The 24,617-nt window shown below is 57.4% G+C and overlaps 1 protein-coding gene across 3 annotated transcripts; it reads right to left on the reverse strand.

Annotated features, from left to right (window-relative positions):
• Positions 1 to 235: 235 nt before the first annotated feature.
• On the reverse strand, positions 236 to 9,504 carry PPP1R1B (protein phosphatase 1 regulatory inhibitor subunit 1B). 3 transcript variants are annotated; one of them, XM_013062583.2, is made up of 8 exons: positions 9,311 to 9,504; positions 8,785 to 8,965; positions 7,044 to 7,104; positions 6,696 to 6,718; positions 6,227 to 6,305; positions 2,782 to 2,988; positions 1,143 to 1,262; positions 236 to 1,055 (listed from the first exon to the last, which is right to left on the reverse strand). In XM_013062583.2, exons 2-8 carry the CDS (start codon positions 8,863 to 8,865, stop codon positions 1,006 to 1,008), a joined length of 621 nt encoding a protein of 206 aa, XP_012918037.1. In that variant the 5' UTR covers positions 8,866 to 8,965; positions 9,311 to 9,504; the 3' UTR covers positions 236 to 1,005. The 3 variants fall into 3 exon arrangements, with proteins under 3 accessions (XP_012918037.1, XP_004764716.1, XP_044926287.1); XM_004764659.3 differs by having other exon boundaries at positions 6,227 to 6,302; positions 8,785 to 9,504; XM_045070352.1 differs by having other exon boundaries at positions 8,785 to 9,504.
• Between the last annotated feature and the right edge of the window lie 15,113 nt (positions 9,505 to 24,617).

Below are 24,617 nucleotides of genomic sequence, written 5' to 3' on the forward strand. Positions count from 1 at the left end.
CCAATTACTCTTGAAAGTTCTTTTCCCTCCCTGCCTCGTTCAGCCACCCCCTAGCAGGATCCTAGGGTACTCCTGTGGTCCTTCCTAAGAGTGCTCTGACCTTGTCTGCAGGAAAGATCCAGACTAGAGGACCAGACACTAGGGTCGAGGTGGCTACCCACCAGGTCTTCCACATAGGGGACCCCGTCTTCCCCTCCTCCCTCTCCTTTTACCTGAAAGAGAAGTCTCAGCACGGTTATTTACAAAGATTTATTTATTACGGCACAGAAGTGGTTCAGGCCTGGAGTCAGGGACGAGGGGAAGGGGGCAGAGCAGCTGGAGGACAAGGAGAACCTGGCTTCCCCACCGTGTGCCCCCCTAAGGACATATACTAGGCGGCATTCCTGGCATCAAAGCACAAACAAAACGCAACAAAGCAGCCTCTGCTAATCCATCTTCCAGGCACCCAGGCTGGGGAGCAGGGGTGATAAAGGTAAGATTTCTAAAATGATGAGGTTGAGGAGAAGGATGCCTGAATCCTGGGCCCTGGTAGAAGACAGAGAGGGGTGGTAACTTGAAATTCCCCATAGGAGAGGGGATGGAGAAGGGTCTAAGGGCACCTACAGGTTCTCAGTACCCTCTTTCCCCAGATCTTAGGGTCCTGCCCTGTGGGTTTTCTGTGCCCAGGAGAAGGGTCTGGGGAGTAGAATTGTGAAAGATAAACCTTTGCCCCCAACCCTTACCGGATTATCCACTGCAAACTCTCTCACATCCCGCCTCCCTCTGGGTAAATGGAGGAATGACTGGCAGGGGTAGGCATCAGGCAGCAAGTGCCCAGGGACTCTGGGCATCAGCCAAAGGTGGGCAAACAAGCAAACACAGACCAGCCTTAAGTCTTCTAGAAGTCAGAAGCCACAGCCCTAGCGAGTGAGGGGGAAGGATACAGAATAGGGTGGGGACAGAGCGGATTTCTGGGGAACAGCAATGCCCCCTCCACTTCCTTCTGAGCGATGCGAGGACGGTTGCCTATGTGCCAGGCTCAGGGTGGGCGGGGCGCTGTGGCTCCTCCCCAGGCTCTGCAAGGCAAGCGGAGGGAGTCAGGGCTTGGCCACGCCTACAAAAATCCCAGCCCCGCCTCCCCATCCGCCACCACCACGCCTCACCATTTAGTGCCAGATCTTCCACTTGTTCCTTGGAGCTTCCATCTCTCTGGGGCTCATCCAGAGGGGGTGGGCGCTCCCAGGGTCCTTCCAGACCCTGGCCACAAGCTGTCTTCTGCCCAGCTGGGAATGGGAATGAAGGGATAAGAACACAGACTCTAAGTATCCGTTCAGCAGCCCTCCTGGAGCGTGAGCGGAGCCTAATGGCTGAGGCTAAGCTTTCTGAGGGCATCATGGTATGATGGAGAGAACGCTGGACTAAGAATGCTGTCCCTGGGCGCCTGGGTGGCTCAGTGGGTTAAGCCGCTGCCTTCGGCTCAGGTCATGATCTCAGGGTCCTGGGATCGAGTCCCACATCGGGCTCTCTGATAGGCGGGGAGCCTGCTTCCCTTCCTCTCTCTCTCTGCCTGCCTCTCTGTCTACTTGTGATCTCTCTTCTGTCAAATAAATAAATAAAAATCTTAAAAAAAAAAAAAAAAAGAATGCTGTCCCAGTGACTAGCTATGTGAGTTCGATAAGTCAGTTACTACCTCTCTGAAGGGGATGGTGAGAAGGAAATTGCATAGATTATCTTAAATAAGAGACTAGTTAATAGGCTGACCAGACCAAACCCGCACTCTGGGAGTGGTGGTGATCAATATCTCTCCTTGGTAATCTTGCCATTTGACCCTCTGCCCTGCTGCTTTTCCAGAAGGAAGGTCTGCTCTTGCTTCCTCTCGACCTGTCCTAAGGGTCTCACCGGGGAGTTCACTCAACTTCTACCTAAAGCTTTTGCTCCAGTGTTGATCCCCCACTGCCAGAGATAGAGGGGGTCCAAACCATTTTGTTTGGGTGCAAGGGCTGGACACTGCAAGCAGGGGTGGTCGAATGTTTCTCATCCCCATAAATAATAGGACCAGAAAGTTTAACATGCACCGGGAGGGATAGATAGGGCACAGCTTTCCATAGCTAAGCATGGAAAACACAGCTATGGGAGGGGCAGAGATCTTTCTGCTGCCTAGGAATTCTCTGGGCCTTGGGACCCTCCGTGGAGATTTCTGGGTCTGGGGCCTCTAGCTCTGAGGTCTTTTGTGTAGGTCTTAGGTCCCTTCTGGACCCCTCTCTTACCTCGCAGTTGGAGTTGAAACGCAGAATCCCAGATTCTTCATCTAGACACTAGAGGGCACCCTCTCACCACCCCCACCCCCTCACCCCAGCCCAGGAAATAAAAGGGGGAGAAACAGCCTCCTGGGGAGGACTTAGGAACCTGCTCTTTGCCTCCCAGCAGAAACCACATCCTACGTTTAAAAATGCAGGAAATGGGGACATTGGACCCTTTTAGTTTTCTATCCCTGCATCTCCTGTAGCCCCTCGCGGCCATGGCCGGGAAGTCTTTTCTTGGGTCTAGCCTCAAACCTCATGTGGCCTTGCCGTAATCCTCAAGGAAGAGAGGAATTACTGGGGACGACTTGATCAGGAGAGGAACAGGATCAGGATGGGAGCAGCCCAGATATCCAGTAGAGCACCTTGTGGGTGGGTGGGAGGATGGGGAGGCCCTCGCCGTGCGATGGCGGTTTACATGTATGAAAAGCTATGAACTGGGAGGGGTGCCCCAGGACACTCAGGGAGGACCCCACCAGGCTTCCCCACCCCCTCAGCTTACCAGGCCCCCTGCTACTCTTCAGGATTTCAGCCTGGCTGTCCTCCTCCTCTTCCTCCTCTTCGTCATCGTCCTCCTCCTCCTCCTCGTCTTCCTCTCTTGGGTAGCCCAGCTCCCGCAGCTCCCCCAGCTCATCTTCCTCCTCGGAGGCCTGGTTCTCGCCCAGGTTGCTGATGGACTGCAGGTGCGACTCAGCAATGCGCTGCACGGCTGGCACATGGGGCCCCAGGAAGGCAGGGGTGAGCCCGGCCGACCGGGGGCCCATGGCGCTGGAGAGGCACGTGGCCTGGTGCATGGCTAACTCACTCAGGGGTCTAGTTCAAAAGCTAAAGGTCACAGGTCAGTCTTGCTGGTGGCCAGACCAGGACAGAAGCAGCAGGGGGTAGACCCTTAATTGCGCTTGGCTCCTAAGCTGTCCTGTGAGGCAGACCTTCTTGGAGGCTGGCACCAGGGGGCCCCCCCAGAACCACAGGGTACCAAGCCAGACAAGACCAGGCAGGTAGAGCAGCAGCTTAACATTCCGTGGCTGGGATGCTTGCTTCTCCAAGGACCCGGTACTGGAGACTGTGTCCACTAGTTACAGCCCCGGCTAGAAGGCCCAGGACCCGTGGGCCCAGGGCCTGTGGGCTTTGTCCCTCTCAGTTTCTAGTGGAGGGTCCAGACTGCCTAGGGCTCATTGCCTACCCCGATCCTGCTGGGCTTGGTCCCCACCTCCTCGCACTGCCCCTGTCAGAGGTGCCACTCCACACATCTCTGCCCCAGGTGCTGAGCTGGGAACAATTCGGAGACGGAGGACAGAACAGTCTACAGCCCATCAAGTTGGTGCCTGGGGATGTGGCGTGCTCAGACGCAGCCCCCACAATCTTGACCCACATCCCCAAGCTTCCAGCTCCCTCTGTGGTGACCTAGAAAGCAGCAAACACCACCCACCCCCCCAACACCAGCAAGGCCTGCTGGGATAGGAAAGGAACAGTGTGGGCAGCTGAGGAGAAGTTTCCAAAAGATGTAAAGGCCCAGGGGCTTAGGAGAAAGGGGCCATGGCTGGGGGATTCTAGGGGAATGGCAGGGGTTGAGGGGATGCTGTGAGGAGTGTCTGGGGCAGAAGCAACAGGGGACTGGGGGTGGGGCAAGGGGGGAGACTTCAGAGCCCTCCGGTAGCAGACCTCACAGCTCACAGACAGGAGCTGACAAGCTAGGGGCTGCGGTTGCTACAGCTCCTTCTCGGGTGGCAGGCAGGCCCTCCCCTCAGAAAGCCCAGACTGGGAGGGCCAGGCTGGAAACCTCCGGTGCAACGAACAGGGCACCACACTCCTGCCAACTTGGGACAGGCACAGAGGGCGCATTGTGTGGGCCCGCTGCCCTGCCCTGCCCCAGGCTCCCAGCCCAGTGCCTCCCGCGGGCTCTGGGCAAACTACCCAGGCAATAAAAATGCAATAGATCGCCCTGCCCTGGCCTTGGGGACGCAGCAGAGCATCACCTTGAGCCAAGTGAGAGCCTGGCCTTGGAGAGTCCCCCTCAAGCCAAGACCCCGGTGTTGTCCACCCTCCCCTGGAACCCTTGGCTTCTCCCCTTACAAACCCCCAACCCTGCCAGGAGATTTCCCTTGCCTGGAAAGGGGCTAAGGCCTGCAAAATCGGGTTCTCCAGGTACAGAAGGGTCCTCTGAGGGTTGGGGGGCAGGGCGGAGAGGAGGTGGCTGCTCCAGCAACCGCCCTCTCCCCTTCCCCCAATCAGGGGAGGAGAGTTTAGTTCCTGAGCCACAGTGACAATAGGTATGCGGAGCCCACCCATGCTGTCACCCCGTGTGCCTCCCTCGCACCTCGCCTCCCATTGTGCCTCTCCAGTCTCCCCCTCACCCTTGGCTGTCTTCTTCTCTGGCTCATTTCTGGGGTCCTGGACTCCAAGTCTGGGGCCCAACCCAAGCTCCCCTTTCAAAGCTAGACTGTCTCCAGCACAGCCCCCAGAATGCCCTGCCTCTCCCAACACAGACCCTGCTAAGGGGTGGCCCAAAGGAGCAATGAGGGGGAGCCCATTTCTAGCCCTGGCAGGGTACTCGGGAAGTCCATCCTCTTCACCCCAGCCTTCTGCCCCAAGCTCATGACCGAGAGTCCAAGGCACAGTTCTGGCCCCTCACATCCACTCAGCCCTCCTCAGCCCAAAGTAGGGAGGAAAGAGAGAAACTTCTTTTCTCTCCTGAGAAGATGCCACCACCTCCCTCATCCCTCCCTCAGGGGCTGGCCTTCCCCCACAACGCTCAGGTGGGAAGTCCTTCCTGGTGCTGTACCCACTGCCCACATGCTGTCCCTTCCTCTTTCTGTCCTAGGGGGAAGAGAAAATGAACTTGCCCTTCTCCCTTCTCCTCCTACCCTCTCTTCTCTGCTCCTAACCCTGGCAGGCAGGAAGACAGGTAGGCTGACAGGTGCACCTGTTGACCTTGGCTGGTGCTGGGAACTCATTAAACCCACCCCAGAGGGAGCTCCCAGCACACCCTTCCGGTCTCCTCCCTCTGTGGAAGGAGAGGGCTGGCCAGGCAGGAAGAGCCTCAGGCCAGAGCTGAGATGGGGGTGGGAAGGCATTCTTTGGCTAAGTTAGGAAGAGACCTTCCCCAGGCCCCCAGCTCCAAGCTCTCTCCTCCAGGTGTAGGTTCCCCAGCTTCCCCGTGAGAAGCCAAGTCTCCAGACGGACTCTAAAGACTCCCTGCGATTTCACACTGCCTCCCCTGTGCACATTTCCTTTCCTCTTCCTAGAATGCCTTTCCACGCCTTGACTGCCTGTCGAATCCCAACTCATCCTTCAAATCCAGGCTTAACCTTCCTCTCCTCTGTAATTCGCCCACCACCCCTTGAAGCAAAAGGCCCCAGGAGGGCGAGGGTCAAATCTGACTCCTCCCATCTTGCCCAGTGCCCACCTGTGAGGCCTGGCACACACTAGGTGTCCTCTAAGTGCGTGCTCTAGGAATGACTTGTGTTTCAATATAGAAACGAGAAGCAGGACCAAGGAGGAACCAGTCTGCTGACCTTGCAAATGTTCTTCCAGTGGGAGAAGGGAGCAAGGGCTGCACCTGGAAAAGGTCATGTTTGGGGGGGGGAGATCCGGGGTGGGGGGAATCGAGCGGGGGGGGGGGGGACAGGTGGTCTGGCACACATTTGCAAAGAGGAGGTAGAGAGCTGTATCTCTTTATGTTGATGATACTTGTTATTTCAGGCCAGTCCCCTCTTTTCTTTCAACCCCACAACCTGATTTGGAGGCCCTCAGCCACCCCTTTCAGCCCCTGAGCCCCTTCTTTACAAGGCCAAGTTAAGAAAGATCTGGTCCCTAAGTAGTGGTGGGGCTACAAGACAATCCCTCCCCATTGATAAAAGCTCAACATTTCACCTCCCTCCCCCCAGTGTCAGCCTGGTTCCTGGGTGAAGGAGCCAACCAGACTGATGGGTGGGGGGGGATAGTACCTTTCAGCGAGGGGGGTGTGTAGGCACATGGGTTGGGTCTCTTCGACTTGAGGTGGTGGCCCTCTCCTGAGGCTCTCTGCTGGGGTAAGTGCCAGGTTACACAGGCTCACCAGAGGCCCCTCCCTTCACTCCTCCTCCACTCCATCCCACCCTGGCAGCCCAGGCCACCCACAACTGCTCTGGTCCAGCCAGGCTGCCCTGTTGCTTTGGTTGGGGCAGGGCGGGGGGTTCTTCCATAAGTTGTGGTCTGGCTCAGGGCAGAATCCAGGGTTCTGGAGGCCCAGCTCGAGTCTGAGCAGAGGAGAGACAAGGTCTCGGAAGTCTGTTCCAGTGGGACCCTGGCACCAGGCCCTCTTACCAAGGTGCCAGTGGATATCCTAATGTGTCCTCTGGGAGGCACCCTGTGTTAGTTGGGAGGAATCCTGTCCAGCCCACCACAAAGGGCTCCCAGGGGCCCTTGGAAACTCACCTGGTGAGGGGAGGCCTCCTCCTCTGAGGGAGGCCATGAATGAACCAAGGAAAACCGAAGGAAGAAGAGAGAAGACGGGGAGGAAAGGGAAGAGAGAAAGAGAATCTGAATTACTTTCCCCAAAGGCTCAAGCTCTGGGGAAAGGGAAAGTGTGCCCTTTCCTTCTGGGTGTTGGAAGGTGCCTGGGCAATAAATGAACCCAGCAGAGTTGGGCTCCCAGACCTCACCCCCTCCCCCTCATCTTCTGCTCCGTCTCCTACTCTTGGGACTTTGGCAAGGGCCCTGAGAAGGTATCAGAGCTAGGGTGGGGCAAGGGCTGGGGCAGCGGGGAAGGGGGGAAGGGCCCACCTGGCGAGGAGTGCTCTGAGAGCCGGAACAGCATAGCAGGGGTTGGCCTCCTGCGCCGGATCTAAGGAGATGGAGAAAGAGGTGGGGCGAGGGGGAGGGGAGCAGGACAGACACCTGCACCCCCCCTCCACAGGCAGCAGGGAACAGTGCTTTGAAATCCCCAGGGTGCCTTTGAATCAAAGACTGTCAGAGCTGAAAGGAACTCTATAGTTCACCCAACCCCCTCATTTGAGAGGTGAAAACCCAGGGCTCCAAGAGCTAAGGGCTCAAGGCCACCCAGCTCGAAGTGGCAGAGAAAGAAGAAAAGCCCATCGCTGACTCCTAGTCCATGCTTGTCCCACTCCATGGCTTTTCCAGAATGGGCATCTCCCTTTCCACCTTCACTTTCAAGGAGGCCTGTCCTCTCCTGCTTTTCCAGATGTCAATCCTCAGGAACCAGAAGCTGGCTGTGGGAGATGCCCTGTGGGCCGTGGCACCCACCTGTCCCCACCCACCTAAGGTCAGCTCAAGGGCTCCAAAGAAACCGGATCCTGCCACAGAGGGAGGCTGAGTCTGGGCAAGGCAGACACCTGCAACCCCACACTGAGGCTCAGGTGTGGGCCTGAGCCCCAGACCCACCCAGTCGGGGAGGCATCCCTGGAAGGCTGCGTCTGGGTCTCTCTAGCAGTGTCTCTCAAAGGCTGAAAAACTCTTGGCCCAGTGCTCATAAAAAAACAAAAAGTTGCCCTCCTTGGTACGTGAGGCAAGCTGAAGAGTGAGAGGGTGCGGTGGGGGGGGCACTGAGCTCTCCCAGTACCTGCCCCCCCAACTTGGCAATCAGACCAACTGTCAGTTAATTAGGTCCTCTCCAAGCTCCAGGGAAATGCACAAAGAGAACCAGGTGAATGAAGCTGAAACTGCCACCGCCCCCCCCCCCCCCCCGCCGCGGGGCTCTCCAAACTGCCCTCCAGATCCAAAGCTGCTTAGACCCAGGACCCAGACCTCCCCTTCCCCCATGGCCTCCCCTCTCCCCGAAGAATGACTTGTCTCCACTCTCACTGCTCTGCTGGGTGTCAGTCGCAGCTCAGCAACAAGTGAACACGCTACTTTTGGGGGGGGGGGAGCGGAGGCCCTCTTCTCCTCTGTCCACTCCCACCACTGCTGCAGGCGCCTCGACCCCCAGGAAGGCTCTCCAGAGAACTCAGTACTCTGTGAAGGGGTCTGGCTTCTGTGATGACTGGTGCCCCCCAACCCCATGTTGTGGTTCTGGATAGTGCCCGGCAGCAGAAGGAGGTCAGAACAAGGCTTTCGCGGCCCGGCCCAGGCACACACGGTGGGGCCACAGAGGCGGCAGAGCCCGGGACCCGCAAGGCGGAGGCCCGTTCTGTACCGTGGGTCAGGGCACCACGCGTCTCACTTCCGATCGACTCCGTCTGGGGCCAGGGCGCCGCGGTCCCCGGGGCAGCCTCGGTCAGGAGGACACCGTGCAGGGTCCAAAGCACAGTCTCCCCACCCGGGGTTGGCCCGGAACGGCCAGGCCCCCCAGCGCTCGCCGCACAGCAGTCTGCGGCCCGGTGAAAAAGTTGCCGGAGTCCTCAGCGAACTTCACGCGCTGCCCCGCGCCCCCGCGTGTCCGAGACGGACGGAGCCTCTCCCGTCTTCCCCCACCCCCAAGCCGGTCGGGCCCCGGCAGCGCCCCGCGGCCAGAGGAGCCCGCGGTGTGTTGAGGGGCGCTGCCGGGGGTGTAGCCCGATCCCCTTACCATCTCCACCTGGCGGGGGTCTAGCTGGCTGGGGGGCGCAGGCACCGAGAACTGGATCTTCTTGCGGTCCTTGGGGTCCATGGCGGGCGGGGTGGCCGGCGGGGCTGGGGGTCTCGGGGTCCCGGGCTGCGGTCCCGACTCGGCTTCCCCGCGCTGCTCCGGGCGCGGCGGCGAGCGCTGGCTGTGCGCGGCGAGGGGGAGGCGAGCGGCTCACGCTCAGATAAAAATACCGCGCGCCGCGAGGGGAGGGCGCGCGAGCAGGAGGGGGTCGCGCCGGCTCCGAGCGCCCCCGACTCTCGGCTCTCGGGCTCGCACGCCGCGCGGGCCGCGCTGGTCCCCGGGAGCCTGCAGCCTGGGCTCCCGGCTCGCCCGCTCCGGGTCTCTGCCCCTCTCCCCGAGTCTCGCCTCTCCCTCCTTCCCTCGCTCTCCCTGAGGGTCTCCGTGGGTGTCTCCGCCTTCCTCTCTCTCCCTCCCTTCCTCTGCCTGCGCCTCTGTCTCAGCCTGGCTCCGTCCCTCCAGGTCTTACCCTCTGGCCCCAGCCTTGGGGGTCCCCTGCCAGTCCCCTCCGCCTGGGACTGGCGCCCGGGGGCTGGGTGGGAGGGCCCAGCGGGAAGTGGCCAATGAGCGCCGAGAACCGTGTTCTCCGCGGGCTGGGAGAGGGGGGTGCGGAGTGTGCGCCAGGACCCGGGGAGCGGGCTGGGGGCCCCCTGCCGTCTCCCGAGAACTTGAAGCTGCATTATTGATGGAGTCCAGCGGGGAGGATGATGGAGGGGGAGGCCGGGGCGGGGCGGGGCGGGGCGGGGGTGCCGTCGTGGGGGGTGGGGAGGAGAGGGGCAGCGGGGAGACAGGACTCTGGCCTTAACCCCTTCGTGGCCTGGGTCCTCGAAGTTTCGCGAGGAGGCCTGAGAGGTCCTCGAGAAACTACCACCAGCATGTCACGCTGTGAATGGGGGTGTCCTAGAGAGCCAGAGAGTGTGAAAGAGCGGGTGTGTGTAGGAGGACACGTGTCAGTCATCATGCCAGGGAGTGTATAAGTGCCGGGGCCCTGTGGTGCCCGTAGCTAGGAGCTCGTGTGTGGGGGGTGGGGTGGGGGGTTCGTGTGGCATGAGTGTGTGTGAGTCTATGTGAGTAAGTGTGTCAGAGTGTCAAAGATGCGGGTGTGAGTGGCAGGGTGTGGGAAGGCTGTGTGCTGGGGGAGGGTGTGGGTGTGGGGGAGGATGTCAGAGGCTGTCAAGGTGATGGGCTGGCGTGTGGCAGCTTGCTGGTGGGGGGGTGGGGGTGGAGGGGCTGTATCCACAGCTCTAGCCCATGCGGAAGAGGGAGATGAGGTTGTGGTCCTGGGGGGCGGGGGAGAGGGAATATGTCCCTGCCCTGATGTACCCTGGGGTCACGTGTCTCCTGCCTTTTCTCCCCAGATCTAAAGTGGGTGGGGGGAGCCGAGCCAGCCCAGGGGGACAGAGTTGGGGGGCTGTCTGTACCAGTACACGTGCCATCACGTGTGTGAGTTTGGTGCGTTCAGGAACAGAGCTGGGGGGAGAGGTGCGTGTGCTCATTTCTGAGGTGTGAGCTTCTCTCTCTTTGCAGAGGTGTCTGTGTGTGTCTCTGGAGGGGGAGAAGGAGGAGCTGGCCCTGTGGGATAGTGTCCCTGTTTATGTGTACAGGCCCTCAGTATCTCTGCAGGCCTATGGGAGAACACAGAAACGCTTCTCCTTAGCTCCAAGAGGGAGCATGTGTAGACGTGCACATAAGAGTGCGTCTTCCTGGGGCTCTATTTGTGTTGGCTGTCTTCTCTGCTGGTCACGCTCAGACCTGGAACAGCCAGGAGCACGCCCCTGCCCCACCCCTCTGGCCACTTTTCCACTCCTAGCCCCAGCATGCTGGGTCCTTGGCAGTAGGAAGCAAGAGAACAGAGAAGTCTCCTGGAAATGGGGTCAAGGGCATGGTGTTGTACCCCAGAGTGACCCAGAGGGAAGCAGGAGAGCAGAGCTTGGCTTAGAGGAGCTGGGAGTCCTGGCCACTCGGTTCCACTTCTCCCAACCCCAGGCCTGGTTCAAATCCCACTGTGTTTGTCGACAAATATGTTTGTCAGGGAAACAGGCAGAGGCCAGATCGTGACACAGGGTTTTGGGCATCTCTGGCAGCCGTGGCTTGGGCTGGACCCCTCTTCCCGGTGGGGTGTGCTGGGGAGTGGCAAAGAGCACTTTGGCAGTGCCTTGAGAGGGTCAAAATAAGGAGGGCCTGAAAGCCAAAAGGGGCACAGGAAAGGCACTCCACAGGCAGTATACCTGAGTGGGCCCTGGGCCAAGGTGAGGGTGAGGGACCTGTGGCTTCCAGGGCTGGAGAAGTAGGAAAGTCCTGGAGCAGGGTGAAGGGGACAGAGGACAGTTGGGTGGGTGACAAGAGGACAGGGACAGGGAGGCCTCACCACCAGTCACACCTGAATGAGACGGTGTGCATCAGAATGGAAAGGCCCTGGGGACCTTGGCGGCTAGGCTGATTTGACTAGGCAGAGCTCTGCTATGGAGCTTCTGGCCAAAGGATTGGCGCTCTGGGAGGCCATATTGGAAAAATACCCCAGACCCAAGCTGGGGCAGCGGGGAAGGTAAACTCCCCCTGTGAGCCTAGGCCTGGAAGATAGGGTCCTTGGGGTGGAGGGGGGGGGATCTTTCCCCCAGCCTTAGCCCAGGCCCCCACAGCTCTGCCCACAAAACCTGGGCCAAGAGGGGTGGGGAAGCCTGACAGAAGAACAGGCACAGGACAGAGGAAGGGGGAGGAAGGGAAGAAGGATGACAGGGACAAGAGGTGAGAGAGAGAAGGTGGGGAGGCAGGACAAAGTGAAAAGAGACAGAGAAAACACATGTGAGAGACGGAGAGACAAAGGGAGAAAGAAAGCTTCAACGTGGAGAGAGGCAGAAGACAGAGATGGAAAGAGAATAAAAATAGCTCAGCATTAAGATAATTGCTGCTCACAGCTCTGCCCTCCGCTAGGAATTAAATGAGGTTTTATTACTTTGATTTTTCTCTCCTGGTTCCTACGCGACTTCTCAAGAACTTGGGGAAAAGTTTTTCAGGTGGGCGGCCAGGTGGCGGGGGCTGTGTGGGTGACAGAGGAGGAAGGGAACAGGACTTCTGGGACCTGGGGGGATGCAGTCAGGGGCAAGGGGTGGGGTGGGCCTAAGTGAGGGTGGGGGAGCCCAGGGGGAGCTGCGAGATATGGCCAGGATCAGGCACATGGGGGATGGGAACTAAGAAGCAAAGGGCCAGGGTGACCTCCATTCTCTTCGACTTAGAATTAATCATATGGAAATGAGATGTAAAAATAATGTGCCACTCCTCGGTTATTATTCTTGAGTTAGAAGCACAGGCGGTTGGGTCCAAGAAACAAAATCAAGACCTTGTTTGACTTAACTCCGATTGAACTGTGGGTCTTTCTGTGTGGACAGACAAAAATAAGAATTGTAGCGTGTCCATTAATGTATGGTAGGGCTGAACCTACTGTTTGGAGACCTGTCCTTCTCACTTTGCCTGCTTGCTGCCCCACTGCCCAGCATACAAGAAGCACAACATTCACCTTCTCTGGAAGATGATTTTGGAAGGGAGGTGGGAAGCTGTGCAATTCCTTCTGGGAGTTGGAGAGAGTGGAAGATGGAGAATATTCCCTCCCTTCCCCCAAGCAATATACTGTCAGATGGACAGAACATACACTGGGGAGTTGCACAGACCTGGGTAGGAAATCTGGAATCTATAATTTACTGTGATAAAATCTTACTATCTCTGTGCCTCAGTTTTCTCGTGTTTCAAAGCCCACCTTACATGGTAGCTGTGACGATTCAATAAGCTAAAACGAGTAAAGCCCCCAGCCCAGTGCTGTACTCCTAGCAGGTCTGCAGTGGATTCCCCCTTCCCTGGAGTTCAGGGGGTGCTGTTCCAAAAAGAGCCAGCAGGTGGCGGAGTCGGCCAGGGTTTGGGTGACTGAGCTGCTGGCACTGCGGGTCTGTAGTTGGGCATCACACCCGTGACCTTGGCACCACGGAGCTGAGCAGAGCTGGCCGGCTTGGCATGTGGCAGCTGGAAGGGAGGCCCTGGAAGCCCTGGGAAGTAACCTTAGAGAAGCCGGGGAACGCTAGCTGGGCACACTGGGGCATCTTTCCCTGTCGAAGCTGCTGGTGGAGAGATGGGAGGAGGGGCAAATTCCAAGGCCCGCCTCTGGGGGAAACCAAGGACAAGAAGAGGAGAGGGCAAGGGCACTCTCGGCCAGGACAACAGTGCTATCAGGACAGATGCGCAATCATCGGAAACATTCATTCAACATATTAATTCATTCGTTCATTTATTCATCTATACCCATCCGTTTGACCACCGAAATGGGTGCTTTTTAAAAAATCAACTTTAGGGGCGCCTGGGTGGCTCAGTGGGTTAAAGCCTCTGTCTTTGGCTCAGGTCATGATCCCAGGATACTCTCTGCCCTTCGAGGAGTCTGCTTCTTCCTCTCTCTCTGCCTGCCTCTCTGCCTGCTCCTGATCTGTCTGTCAAATAAATAAATAAAATCTTTTAAAAAATAAAAATAAAAAATCAACTTTAGCAGCTCTTTCTGCCCATGGGTCCTGTCCCCGTGCTTTAATAAACCACCATTTTGCACCAAACCAAACCAAACAAAATAAAAAATCTTTATGGGGGGGCACCTGGGTAGCTCAGTTAGTTAAGCATTTGCCTTTGGATCAGGTCATGATCTCAGGGTCCTGGGATGGAGCCCCACATCAGGCTCCCTGCTCAGCGGAGAGCCTGCTTCTCCCTCTTCCCACCCCACCCCCTGCTCTCTCTCTCTCTCTCAAATAAATAAATAAAATCTTTTTTTAAAAAATCAACTTTATTGGATCAGTTTATATACAATAAAATGCATCATTTCAAAATCTACATTTAGGGGAGCCTGGGTGGTACGTTCAGTCGGTTAAGTCTTGGACCTTTGGTTTGAGCTCAGGTGGTGATCTCAGTGTCATGTGATAAAGCCCTGCTTCCAGGCCCGTGCTCACTGAAGAGTCCAATTGAGTTTCTCTCTCTCTCCCTTTCTCTCTGCGCCTTCCCCCCATCAAATATAAATATAAATACATACATTTCTCTCTTCATTCCTTTCTTTCTTTCTTTCCTTCTTTCTTAAGTAAGCTCCACTCCTAGTGCACAGCCCAATGCAGGGCTTGAACCAGGACCCTGAGATAAGACCTAAGGTCATAGTAAGAGTCAGGCAGTTAACCAACTGAGCCACAGGTGCCCCTAAAATATACAATTCTATGAGTTTTTGAGAATTTTTAACAACATACAACTACTACCACAACACAGATATAGAACATTTCATCACCCCAAAATGTTCTCTTTTGCCCATCCAAGTCAATCTTCTTTCCCTGTTCAGTGTGTGTGTCACAACTCTTTTTTTTTTTTAAGGACTTTATTTATTTATTTGACAGAGATAGAGAGAGCACAAGTAGACAGAGAGGCAGACGGAGGGAGAGAGAGAAGCAGGCTCTCTGCTGAGCAGGAAGCCCGATGTAGGACTTGATCTCAGGACCCCAGGATCATTACCTGAGCTGAAGGCAGACGTTTAAATGACTGAGCCACCCAGGTGTCTCTATATCACAACTCTTTTTTTTTTTTTTAATATTTTAAAATTTTTTTCCAAAGATTTTATTTATTTATTTGACAGAGAGATCACAAACAGGCAGAGAGGCAGGCAGAAGCAGGCTCCCGGCAGAGCCCCGGGACTCGATCCCAGGGATTGGACCCGGGATCATGACCTGAGTAGAAAACAGAGGCTTAACCCACTGAGCCACCCAGGCGTCCCCCTGTATCACAACTCTTAACACACCGTTTTGAGAAGTGTCCTTCCCACCATTTGTCTTTGCACCATCACCTGCCAGCCAGAGTGACCAGAATACAGGAGGCGCTGCGGGCAGGGGATGGACTGAGGAATGAATGGATGGATGGATAAACAAGTCATAGAAATTGTCAGCGGGTGACATATATGGAGCATTTACTCTGTGTTGGGCACTGAACTAGGCCATTTATATGTATGATCTCATTTAAACCTCGTTAGTATCATTCCATTTTACAGATGAGGCAAATGAGGCTCAGAACTTTTGCCCAGAGGGTTCACCGGGTTCGTGAGAAGACAGTCTGACTCCAGAGCTCTCACTCTTTACTGCTGCCTTTAATACATTCAAGATGGGTGAGTAGAAGATTGCTAGCTTGCACTGGACCAGCCCTCTCTGTTGCTCGGCATTGGACCCGGTTTCTCTCCAGCCCATTTTGGACTCACACAGCGGGGCCGAGGGTTGGGGAGCAGAAATCCGTGTGTGGAGACTGCCCTCTGGTGGCAGACATGCGTACAGCGGTGTCTCTGCCCTCTGGCGCCCTCAGGTAGGATGGCTTTGAGAAGAGTGAGCAAGCAGGCAGCCCACGGTGGCGGCAGCCTCAGCCCCGGGCACCTGGAGACCCCCTGCTCTGGCCACTGCCTGGTGCCCCCCGAGGTGCCAGCTGAGGCTGCCCCCGAAGAATGCCAGCTGCCGGAGCCCGCCGCCTCCTACCCCCTCCACCAGCCCTCACACACACTCCGATCCCGGTCCAGTCGGCTGCTTCCATTCCCTGAAGAAGAGGCCCTAAAGTTAAAACAGCTGTTAATTTATAAACCAATTTTTCCGTGACTGCTTAATAAATCGCCAGCAGCTGCTCTGCCCCCTCCTCCTGCCCAGGCACCCGGCCCTGAGGGCTGCGTGGAGAAGCTCAGAGCCTCCTGCCTCTTTCCCTCAACTCCCCAACTTGCCCCCATTCTCCTCGGAACTGAGCATGTGGGGGGGGCTGGTGAACCCAGCTTCTCTGGGCTTTGGTGGAGTAGAGGGGTGAGGATGAATTTTCTTTCCTAGAGGGCTGTAGCCCAAAGGCTATCCCTCCCAGGGCCCTACGCCCCTCCTCCCCCAGGACTCCCAGGCTAAGAAGGTAAGTGTCCAAGGTTTTCTTGGGGCTGGGGAGTGAGGGTGTCCAGATTCCCTGAGGGAGTTCCTCTGAGACATTGGGAGGTAAAAGGACCCTAGGGTCATCCCTGAGAGTGGGAATCTCAATTCCCTGAATGAGGGTGGTCTGCCTGACAGCAGCCAATGGACTCCCTGACCCTGCTGTTCTGGCCAGGGTGGGCTGAGAGGGGAGTGCTGGGATAGCATCCCACTCTGGGGGGCTGTCCATCCCCAGGAAAATGAGAGGAGGGATCTGGGCTTCCTGAACATTCATCTTATCCAACTTCTGCCAGCATGTACAAGGTTCCATGAAAATTCGTGTAGGTTGGGGGCCATGGGAATGAAAGGCATGAGGCATGTTCTTTATCTTTGCATCTGCCAGTTTCAAAGGTACCCACCCAAAGCCCTGACCACTGGGCAAGGGGGTCAACATGGCCATGCCCCTGTAGCCGCAGGAGCTCAGCAGGGAAGGGGGAGCTGGGTGGTAAAGCACACCAGATCAGAAGTTCAGATTCTACTCTCCTGCTGGCCAGCTGTGTGACCTTGAGCAAGTAACTTAACCTCTCCTTTCTTCCACCCTGCCTCCATTAATAAAATAGGAATACTGACTATAAAATTGTGAAAATTGAAGTTGGTGCACATCGGGTGCCTGGCACAGAAGTATGTACAGTATGTCTCCTTCCCCCTGCTGGGAAGAGTGGAGACTGGATTTCTTGAGTCCCCTCAAAGAGCAAATCTTAAGAGTGGAGGAGTTCAGGAGATTTCCAGAGGAAGGGGCGGGGGCAAGTTGGAGTGCTGGAGCCAAAATGAAGAAACAACAACAACAATAACTGGGATTCTGGAGTAATAGGGTTGTGACTGGACCATTTCCTTCCATTCTGTTATCATCCCTCTACCCCCATCTTTTCCCCCCGGCCCCAATAGCCAGGGGCCTTCCACAGCTTGTTTTTGGGGAAAGAAGGAAGAGCCTCCAGCCCACTCCACCCCCAGAGCCCCCACCTCTCTGGGAGAAAGTCCTCCCCCGAGTCTAACTGAAATCCCTTCCTTCTCTTGTTCTCTCCTCAGCAAGGGCTGCGGTGACCCCATCCTTCCTCACCCCCAAAGGGATGCGGAGAAGGGGGCATCAGAAAACCTGTTCAACTGTTGTCACACAGGCTGGAAGCAAACCTGGCCTTGCCCCCATCCTCCCTCTGTGGCCAGAGCAACTTAGTCAATCTCTCTGAGCCATGGGTTCCCCGACCCTGGAATGGGGAAGATCCCAGAAGCTACCTCCCAGACGGTTGGGAGGGTTGGCTGAGACACTGCCTGTGAAGTTCTCAGCCAGGGCCTGGCTCTCAGCAGGTGCTGAGGACATGGTGGTAGAGAGAGAGCTGGCAGAGTATGGTGGAAAGAACCCAGATGCCAGGGCTGGACCGCCTGCATTCAGATCCCACTCTGCTACTTGTCACCGAGTGACCTAGGGCAGGTCACTAAACCTTCCAGTGCCCCTGTTTGTCCATCCACAAAATGGACACTGTAACAGAACCTATGTCACTGGACAGTCGTGAGATACCTACAACTCTCAGAAAGCCCGATTTAATGGCATTGTTAGTTGCTGTTGTTATTATTATTGGCCCCCCTAGAGCACTGACCCCCTTTGGGCTTTGCCCCAACCGGGGGGCTAGTTGATGGCAGAAGGTTGGAAGGTGAGCAGAACCAGACTGGAGACCCTGGTCCTGGGGGCCCCGGCTCAGGGCGGCCCTGCAGCCCTTACTTAGTGTTGCCTCTTCTGGCATTCTCTGGCTTGGGCACAATCGGGAGGCACAACCCCACGTCAATGGTCTTGCAAAGCAGCCAGACCCCTCCCTGTGCCCAGGTCCTGACTACCTCCTGGAAATAAAGCAGGGTCCCGGGGGCCCACTCAGGCCCAGAACTGCTCTGCCAGGGTACCAGCTGGTGCCCACGGGGGCGGGGCAGCAGTTTGATCATGTGGAAAGGGAAAGCTGGAGGCTTTCCTGGGTGGCCCCCACCAGAGACATGGAAGGACTGGGGCACCCAAGCGGTCCCAGGAGCTCCCTTCCCCTGGGGACAGGCAGGGGTGAGAGCTAACCTTGGCCTGTCCACTGCCTCAGTTTACTCAGTCATCCTCAGGAGGGAGTCTTCATTTCTGTCTCCCTGGGGCCCAAAAGGCTTGGCATTGGCCTCTCTCAGCTCCTTGCCCTCTTTCCTTTCTTAAAGAAAACGAACGACCTCAGCCTCCTCCTTCCCGCCCGCCTAGATTCTCTCTTTAGAAGCCACCGAGGAGGATACTGAGCCCCAGAGGGGAGGGGAAAAGCCAACCCTAGGCCGGAGACCGCCTCTGCAGGGCGTGGGCTGCAGCTCCAAGACCGCCCCGGGCACCTGCCCCGCCCGGGTCGCCCCGCGCTCCCCGCCCCTGCCCCTTTCCCGCCGCCACTGGCCCTTTAAGAGACTCTCCGCGCGCTGCCGTCCCGGATCAGCCAGAGAGACCATTAAAATTTTATGCAGAATGAAAATGGGCCAGGTCTCCAGCTTCCTCGCTCCCATCCAATGATTTATTACTCGCAAATACCACAGAACTAATTAGTATAGTAATTAATTAATACGCATTTGCATATTTGCATGTGCAATTAGTGCAGTGGAGTGATTACTGGGAGAATGAGGGGCCCCGGATTGTCAGATGTGAGGGGGAAGTGGCCTGGAAAAGAGTTAGTGGGAATGAACTTTGTAGGGAGCGCGAAGGCGGGGAGGGGGAGGCGAGCGGGGCGAGGCGGGGGGCGCCGGGGCGCAGGGGCGCCTCGCTGGGGCGCAGAGCAGCGGCGCAGGAGAGCGCCAGGCCTGGGCCAGCCCGGGGACGCAGGACGCCGGTCGGGGGTCGCGACCCAGGCGCCCCCGCCCCGCCCGCGGCCCCGCCCCGCCCCCGCCGCGTGGCACGGCTCCAAGCGCGCGCCTGATTGTTATGCATTGTGTTTCTTGTTGCGAGCGGAGCCGGGCGGAATGGGGCTGGCACAAGCTGTTTCCCTGCCACGCGGCGGTGGCACCTTAAAGGGGCAGCATCCCCTTCCCGCCGCCGCCGACCCGCCTCCGCCCTCGCCGACCCCACCTGCGAGCCGCCCGCCGCACCCCCATCGGGAGGCCCAGCGGCGGCCGGAGCCGGGCGGAGGACCACAAGGCGCGCGCGGGGCCGCTCCGGAGGTGGCGCTTCCCGGGGTGGGGGGACACCGGGGGTGGGGTGGGGGGGGGGACGCGGGGCACGTGCCGAGGGAGCCTGGCGGGCAGGAAGTCAGGCTGCGAGCGTGGATTGGGCGGCTGGGGCGCGCCGGGCCCTGTGCCAGGCGCCGGGCGGGGGCGGTGAGGAGAGAACCGGGAGAAAGCCTGGAGGAGGAGGACAAGGAGAAGGAGCGAGCGGCAGGGTCCCTCTGGGTGCCAGGGGCTTCCTCATAAAATGCCGCTTCGCTTCTCATCTCACCCAAGATTCTGTGAGGTAGGGCTCCTTATTCCCATTTTGCAGACGGGAACTGAATGGTGTGACAGGCGGCTGGTGATCAGGAGTAAAGCTGATCCAGCTGGTCCGTCCATCCCCACGTGCGCAACGTGGTGCCAAGGGCCAGAAGAGGGAGTGGCATGACATCAGGGAGGGCTTCCTGGTGGAAGAAGCGCCTCACCGAAATTGCAAGGGCAAGGAGGGCAGCTTCTGAAAGAGCCGAGGGAAGAGGGAAGCATGTGTAACGTGACAGCCTCTCCCGGTGCATGGAAGGAGCCCCCCATGAGTAGAACTGTGGAGACACCCGCCATGAGACTGGCTCCTGTGGGGGACTGGGCGAAGGGCAAACCTTGGGCACCAGTCCTTCTCAGGGCACCCTCCTTTTCCCTCTCTGTCACAGGGGCTGCTGGTCCCACAGTGTGGCGATAGTGGGACTTTCAGAGAAGGCAGTAGTTTGTAATAGTGAAAGAGGGCACGGACAGAGTCAGAACTGGTTCAAATCCCACACATGCAACATACTAGCTGTGTGACGTTGGCACATGCCAACCTCTCTGTGCTTCAGCATTCTCATCTTTAAGTGGGGTTAAAACAACAGTAGTCCTGCCTCTGAGGTCTGAGTGAGAATGGAGTAAGATAACACATGGGAAGCCCAGTGCTTGGTACAGACAACATTCAGTGCTGTGCTTACATTATTCTGGTTCTCATGTTACATTATTATAGGGGACTCAGAGGCCAGGGACAGGAGGACCCCAAAGCAGGAATTGGGGTCCTAGTTTCTAGTTACTGCTCTGCCACTCATTTATTGTTTGACATCAGGCAAGTTACTCTTCCTATCTGTGCTGTGGTTTCCTTATCTGTCAAATGGGGTGTCGGTCCATGAGGCTCCAACCCCTAGACCCTTCCCTCCCTGTGCCCACTCTACGGGGTAGTGAAGTAGGGAAGCAATGGCTAAGTCCTGGGCTCCAGTCTTCCAGGGGCTGAGCCAGAGGTATCTGGTTAAATAGAAACCTCCTGGCCATTTCCTCAATGTACACCCCACCCCCCCACCATGGCCCCTTGGGGCTGCCCTCCTGTGCCCACGCCCAGCCTCTGGTGCCCCATCCACCCACGCTGTGCTCAAGAGAGGCATCAGAGAACTGTCCAGTATCAGGTTTCCTGAAAGTCCCCTGCCCAGATGTCTGGCTCTGATTTCCAGGGGAGGAAACCAGAATATGCCCAGGTCGCAAGGAAGTTCTCCGCAGAGCCCACCTGGGAGAAAGAGAGGACAAAACACACATACTGTCCTCAGCTCTTAGTAATGCCCTTCACTACCCCATGGGGGCTACCATCTCCCATCAAACAGGATCTAACCACCCCCAAGTACACTTCATAACTGGCTGTCTCTTCTGTCCTCTCAGGTCCTGAGGGAGGTAAGCAAGTGGGCAGGTGGCACTAGTCCCATTTTACAGATGATGAAGCAGAGAGTTGTGGGATCTGACCAAGATCAAGACCCTGCTAAGATGGGTGCTCTTTTGACCACCTTAAACTCCCTCTTCATCTGACTGCCTTCCTCTGCGGACCCCTGGAGGAGCAGGAGCAGGACGTCCCCGACCACTCATTTGGAACACTGAGGACCAGAGCTCCAGGAACAAAGATTTTGAAAAGGAGAGCTGACCAAGGGCTTGGGGGCAGAATCAGCCATATCTGGACAGGGCCGGAGACTGAGGCAGCATTTTCACACCTGGTAGCCTATTGGACACACAGTCCTGGAAGGCTGGTTTTATTGCCATTATCATGCCCATTGTACAGAGAGGAAGGCTGACATGCCATGTCTGTTCCAGAGTTGGTGGGGGAGGCTGAGGGCAAAGGAGGGAGGGTTTCAAGGAGGTGCTTCCTGTAGGTGGGTGTTCTGCCCCCCTGCAGGCTTCAGTTTCTGGGCTCCAGCTGGCACCTGCTCCAACAGTGGCTGGCAGGCCTTTGGGACCACAACGTATTGAGGACATCGTGTGTGCCAGGCTCTGGGCCAACTTCTTGCCTTCAAGGAACAAACGCGCCATCAGATGGGCAAAGGTCAATACCTATGCCTAGGGAGAAGTGTCCAGAAAGCATGAGAGAAAACTGGGTAGGGGCATCTAACCCAGAGAGACTTCCTGAAGGAAGTGATGTTTAGGCTTAAAAGGGAAGGAGAAGGCTGAGGGCATTCCAGACCAGACCTAGGCAACAACTGGAGCAAAGGCTCACAGGCATGATGCTTGTGAAAGCAGAAGCAACTTTGAGCCGCTGAAAGGCAGGGTTGAAGGCAGGAACAAGTTTTGGTGAGAACTGGGCAGCAGCCTGGTCAGGGGTGTCCCTAAGGGTGTGGCCTGCTCTTGGAGAGCATGGGAAGCCAGTGAAGATGCCTGCATACCATGTTTCAGAGAGGATGGGCAGGGATGGACAGCCTTGGTCCTGTGCCAGAAGCCTGAGGACCAAGACCCCATGGGCAGAGGGGCTTCATGGGGGAAGTGAGCCTGGACAGGGCCCATGAGACAGAAGGGGTCTGAGATATTGCTGGGTGGTGGTGGGGTGGATTTGGGGAGTAGCATCAGCAAAGAGAAAAAGGCAGTGGGAGTGGGCCTCGGCCTTGTTCCTGGACCTCATCTCCCTGCCCCACACCCTCCGCCCTCCTTTCTGGGCAGTTGCACTTACCCCCATGCAGGGTCAGGGTGGGACAGGGTGGACAGGGGAGGGGAGGGGCTCTGAGCTTGCTGAGAGGTTTGGGGTATAAGGCTGGAGTAAGGGGATCTGTACTGGGCAGGGACCACTCGGGGGTGGGGGCGGGCTCTGTGGGTCCCTGTGGCCTCAGAACCAGAGCTTGGTGCCCAGTGAACTGAAGCCAAACACTCCTAGGCTCAGCCTCACCCCCCATGCCCTGTCTCTGACGGCCACTTCAGGGGAAAACTGTGACCCCCTATCTCAAGTCCAGCATCCCAGACTGAAATTTGTGCAAAAGGCTGGAGGAAGGGCCAGGGAGTTCTGAGCTTCACCAGGGACCCTGGCCCTTACTGCTTGAGAAGATTCTCTGCAGAAAGGCTCCAGCACCCTCCCGCTTTCTCCGCCAGGCACTGATGCAACAAGCACATATCGACCGCCAACTCAGTACAGCCCGTGAGAAGCGCGAGACTGCTGGGATATAAAACAAGTAGCTACCACAGTCAAGTCAGGGAGACCTGAGTAAATGGATCCTCCCAACAGAGGGTGGGAAGTATTGAAGTGGCCCTGCCCAGGAAGTGTCTGGGAAGGCTCCCAGGAGGAGGTGTCCATCCAAGAACCAACCTTGTGAGGAATGGAGGAAAGTTTGATGAAAGGGAGAATCAGAGACCAGTGTCCATCAAGGAAGCAGCTCTTATGAGAACAGGGTTCAGAAGGCAGGAGTCAAAGGTTATGGAGCAAAGGCTGCTCTGCTCTTGGAGCAAGGAAACAATCCTGAAGGGACTGGCTTTTCAGGAGAATGAGAAGGTCTCCCACCCCATCACCCTTTGTCCAGGGCAGGGTGGGGAGGGGGGAGGGTGCAGCAGGGTTCTGCTCCAAGACTCTCAGCATCATGCCTTGTCCCTTGCGTGCGTGCCCACCCAGCTCTGGGTGCGGCCTAGGCCCTGATGGGAACCCAGGGCGCAGGCGAAGGAGAATCTGCTGGTGAGCTAGAGGTCAGGACAGGAGGTCAGCGCGGAGGAGGGGGGCTACACCTCACTGGTCCTCCCCTTCCCCCTCCCCCGTGGCACCACAAGGCACGCAGCCGCATATCACCCGTGCCAGCCCTCACCTCCCGGCAACGTCGCCGCATTCTCAGCCACGCCATCTGGCGTGCCCGCCGCTCCCCAGAACACTGCGGCGGGCGGGGGAGGGGGCAGCGGGGCAGGTGCCCACCCCAGAGCCAGGAAGAAGCGGCAGGTCCCCCTCCCCCAAAGCCCTTTTGGACTTGAGGTGGGGCAGGGAGCTGGGGAAGAGGGTGGCAGGTGCTCTTATGCTTCAGGAGGAAGCTTCGAGCATCCTAAGCTGATGGAACAGGCGCCGTCTGGGCAGTGCCAGCCTGCCCCCTCCCCTTCCTCCTCCCCCCACAGCACAGCTCATGCCAGCAGCACGGGCCCTCAGAGGATCTCCAAATTCCTGCCTGTCCCCTCAGACTGGAGGTGGGGGTGAGGGGAACAGGCTGCCCCCTCCTCACCATGTTCCCACCCTCGTTCTCCACCTGCCTGCCCACCTCAGTGGAGGGCCGCCCTAGGACATGGCTTTAGATGGCTTCGGCCAGAAAAGGGACCCCTGGGTTCTAATCCACCTGCTCCCTATGGCTTGGCACTCTGGTGGGAAATCAAGTCTCCTGCTCCAGCACACTTGCCCCCACCAGTCTTATTTGGGGCATGGTGGTGGCGGCGGGGCGGCAGTGGCTGGCTGGGTGTCCTTCTGGGTGTCAGAATGGAGTGGAGCCTTTACACGTCTGTGTGTATGTCTTTACCTTGGGGGAGCAGGGGGTGTAATGAGAGCAGTTTTACAGAACTGTCCCCTGAGCCAGATTCCCCTAGACTGCTCAGGAATGACCTGTCCCCTCCCTCTCCCTCTCTCTGCCTGCCTCCCCCCTGCCCCCCATCAGGACCTAAGCCTGCACAAAATGGCCGCCACCCCTCTGAGGCAGCCATTTTAGGTGCCCAGACTGTGGCCTCCCTTGGGATGGGGCTATGTCTCCATGGGAACCTCAGACCCTCAGCTCCCAGCTCCCTCCATGGGGGTGGGCAGCAGAAAGGGAGTCTTAGAGGTCTGGCTGAGGTACCCACCATTCCCCTTTCCCTCTCAGAGACCCAGAGGGGACTAGGCCCCTCACCAACTCCCTTCCCCCAATGCCAGGGGGAGGAACAGATGGCATCTCTGGGTGTCCTTCTCCTTCCGTCTCCTTCCTTCCATTTCTGGCTCTTTCTGTCTCTCCGTTACTGCATCTCCGCATCTCTGGGTGAACAGAGAGAAGCATGTATGTCCCTGTATGTTCATGCTTGCTCGTGTGGATGTGGACACGTGTGTGTTGTACCTCTTCCAAGCCTATGTCTGGGGCTGGCCCATCCCACACCTCCCTCTGTTCCAATTTTCCCCTGTTTTTTATTGTATCTTCTAAAAAAAAAGTTGAAACGTGTCGAGTGAGAAAAACTTGTTCCATTTTTCTGAAGGAAGAAAAGACAGGGGCAGGAAACAGACCTAGAGGGATGAAGTTGCCCCTACCCTCCAGTGTGCCCACCCCCCACCCCCAGACCTCCTCCTGTCGGGGGGAGGCTGAGAGGGCCTTCTCTGACCCAGAGAGCTGAGGTCATTCTTGAGAGGAGACCAGGAGAGATGGAGTGACTTCCCAAAGG

This window comes from Mustela putorius, unplaced genomic scaffold (assembly GCF_011764305.1).
Source record: "Mustela putorius furo isolate JIRA1106 unplaced genomic scaffold, ASM1176430v1.1 tig00003962_pilon_pilon_pilon, whole genome shotgun sequence".
Lineage (NCBI taxonomy): Eukaryota > Metazoa > Chordata > Mammalia > Carnivora > Mustelidae > Mustela > Mustela putorius.